The following is a 3075-nucleotide window of genomic DNA, read 5'->3' on the forward strand; positions in this document are numbered from 1 at the left end:
ACGGAATCGGAGGAAATAATTCAGGTTGAGGTATAAAACACTCCTACACACAATGAGATCATGAGGGTTCCGTGGAAAAAAAAAACGCATAGTCCACCGAGGAAAAACACGAACAAGTAAGCATAATCGGCACCAACGCCACCGTTATTGTTGTGATTTTTCTTTTCTCCCCCTCCATTTCATATTGGTACTCCCTTCCTCCACCTTCTTCGTTACTGAAATTCACATTATTTAATAATATGATTAGTGGACCTGAGTAGTATTTTTAAAGGAAAGCAAGATGAACAGATCGAAAAGTATAAGAAAAAGGAAAAAGAAGAAAAGGGGAGAAAGAGAAGAAAAAAAGCGAAGGAAGGGGGAAAAGAAGGGTTCCCTGCGAAAAAAAAAAGAATGAGTGACACCAATCAACAACAATAACCTGTTCAATTTAGGAGCACAGAGTGGAGAGGTTACACGAGTTTTCCACTCCATTCCTTTCCTTATTATTTTTTTTTCTGCCGGGAGCCGTGCGTCAACGCCATGATCACGTGTTACTGCATCGTCAGGGACCATTGCATCCACGAAAAGAAAGGAAATGAAGCGACTTTTTCGTCGAAAAGTTGATTTTAAACCCTCCTCCCTCCCCTTCTATTCAATTTTGATTCCCTTTCCTCTGTTTTTTTTTCAAATTCCTTACCTTTTTTCTTTCGTTTTTGTTGCTGACGTCGCTTTCACTCTTCTTCAAAGTAAATTAAAATGGCAACTAATATGTACCAAAGAGGAAGCAACGTTGAGCGAGTTTCAAAATATTTTTGTTTTTTTTTATTTATTCCGAGCAATTTTACATTCTTTTCCTCCCCACACCTTTGTTTTCCCCTTCACCTCCCCAAAGTCTGCTTTTCTTTTCCTTTTCCTTCCCGCACATCTGGCCTGTCGGAGTTGAGTCCATCGTGACTCCTCTTTTTTTTCCCCCCCCCCTGCACTTGCGCATTCACTGGTAAACAGTGATTAAATATTTTTATAAAAAAACCCTGGTATATATAACTTCTTCATACACTTTGATGTTTCCCACAAACACACAAACACAAACACACACACACACACTTCCCTCATTTACCAATTCCTCAATATGCAGAATTTGCAGCACGCAGTCTTTTCTTTTTTTTTTTTTTACAGCATGTAAGAGGACATATAAGATGGCTATGTCCACGGCCACGTGGATGTGTTTTAGTGAGAAAGCAAAAGTAAAGGGACAATGTTAGACCGGTTGATTTGACGAAATGAAGAAACACTTAAAGTGTTCACGAGGCGATCCCGTTTCCACCTTCCACTGGATTCCCCCACCTTTTCCCCTGTTAAAATGCAACCCCAAAACCGTAGCATATTAAACTTCTCCAATACAAGTTTCACTTTGGCTCCTCCTAAAGCATCCACTTTCACCACCCTGCCACTTACCTAATCCCATTTGCGAAACGTAACTCATTTCATCACTTCTTCTTTTTTTTTCCTTTTCTCCACGCAAACCCAATACCCATTTTTTTAAAAAAGAAAAAAATTATAGAGAATCACCACCAACCCCACGTTGTTAAATGTTAATTTTGCCGATTCTCCTGCAGCGAAACTCTCCAGCGGCAACTGGAAGTTTTTTTTTCTGTTTGTTGCTTCTCAGTCACTGCTGGGAGATCTTGTTTGGTAAGTTCAGATTAGAAACGACATAATACTCCACATTTGTATTTGCAAAAGGAATTATTTCTTTGTTTCATCAAGAATGTCGTTGCGCAAACGTTGTGCAAGATCCAATGTCATCTGCCTCTCCACTCTGCCAACAGAGCTATCAGCAGGGTTGGTTGTCTTTGTGTTCATGTAGTTTCTTAACTCTTCCTCACGGGTTTCTCTGTTTTTCTGCAGAATCAATTCCCTCTGCTTCCGCATATGCTCTGCACGACGTGCCAATTCCTCGTCCTCGACTTTTGAAGAAGCAGCACCAGCACCGGCAGCACCCCCACCTGCAGATGATGCTCCTGCAATCCCTTTCGCCATCGTGGCCTCAAGTTGCTTGAAGGACGGTTGGTGCGTAGGCAACTTCGAGAAGCCAAACTTTTTTCCAGAATCTGCACCGTGATCGGTATGAAGGCTTGGCATGATTGGGCGACCCCGGGAAAGTGGCCCTGGGGGAACGGCAGGAGGTGCTGTGGGGGCCTTCGCAGCAGTGGCGGCAGGTTTGCTCTCGGCGGGCGCCTTCGCTGGTGCTGGTGCCGGTGCCTCCTTCTTTGGAGCAACTGGAGTGGGTTCCACAACCATGGTTGCCGTAAGACGCTGCAGCATCGCCTGCTGGCGCACCTCGAGTGCGCGCTCCTCCAACTTAACAATAGTTTTTTCCTTTTCCTCCTCCGCAGCTGTTAATTTTTTCAACTTGGTTTCTTCAGCCGCAGCTTTTCCAACCACTTTGGCCTCCTCCACGGCCTCCTGGCTGATTTTCTCGAACGTATTGCGGGCCCGCTCGTGCTCAGCAGCAATAGATAGGGCGAGTGCCTCCTGTAGCTGCAGATCCTCCAACTCCATTAGACGGCGGGTCTTCTCCTCATCGTTAAGAGAAGCCTCGATAGCGAGCCTCATCGCCTCCTCCTCATCATTTGCAGTTTTTGCACCACTGTTCTCACGTTTTTGACTGATTTCACACTGAGCAAGGATGTCGAGCTCGATGTTGCGTCGCACCATCATCTTGTGGAAGGTGGGGAAATCCTCGATATAGAAGATTTCCTGCATGAACTTCTTGCCAAGCCTGTTCGTCTGGCTCGCGGTGTCCATGGAGTTCACCACAGCATTCAGCGCGTCCTCTAGCGTTATGCCTAGCTCCTTCACGTATTTAGAAAGAATGTCATCGGTAATTTTTCGAAATTGCATGTGTACCTCTGTCTGCTCGACCTTCATCTCTTCATCGTCCGTGAAGAGGGCACACCTCTCGTCAATGAAGTTGTCAACGGGGGTACGCCACATTGGCGAATGCGTGAACTGTAAAATGGATTCTAAGATGCCTCTCTCGTCCATTGCAGCAAACTTACCCCTTTAATGTGTGTATTTCTCTTTTTTTTTTTT

The 3075-nt window shown here is 44.8% G+C and overlaps 1 protein-coding gene across 1 annotated transcript; it reads right to left on the reverse strand.

Annotated features, from left to right (window-relative positions):
• Positions 1 to 1725: 1725 nt before the first annotated feature.
• On the reverse strand, positions 1726 to 3027 carry TEOVI_000636300 (The ARF-like 2 binding protein BART, putative; the record flags this gene model as incomplete). Its single annotated transcript, XM_067223458.1, has 1 exon — positions 1726 to 3027. One exon carries the CDS (start codon positions 3025 to 3027, stop codon positions 1726 to 1728), a length of 1302 nt encoding a protein of 433 aa, XP_067079559.1.
• Positions 3028 to 3075: the final 48 nt, after the last annotated feature.

Source organism: Trypanosoma equiperdum (genome assembly GCF_001457755.1).
Source record: "Trypanosoma equiperdum strain OVI genome assembly, contig: ctg_1878, whole genome shotgun sequence".
Lineage (NCBI taxonomy): Eukaryota > Euglenozoa > Kinetoplastea > Trypanosomatida > Trypanosomatidae > Trypanosoma > Trypanosoma equiperdum.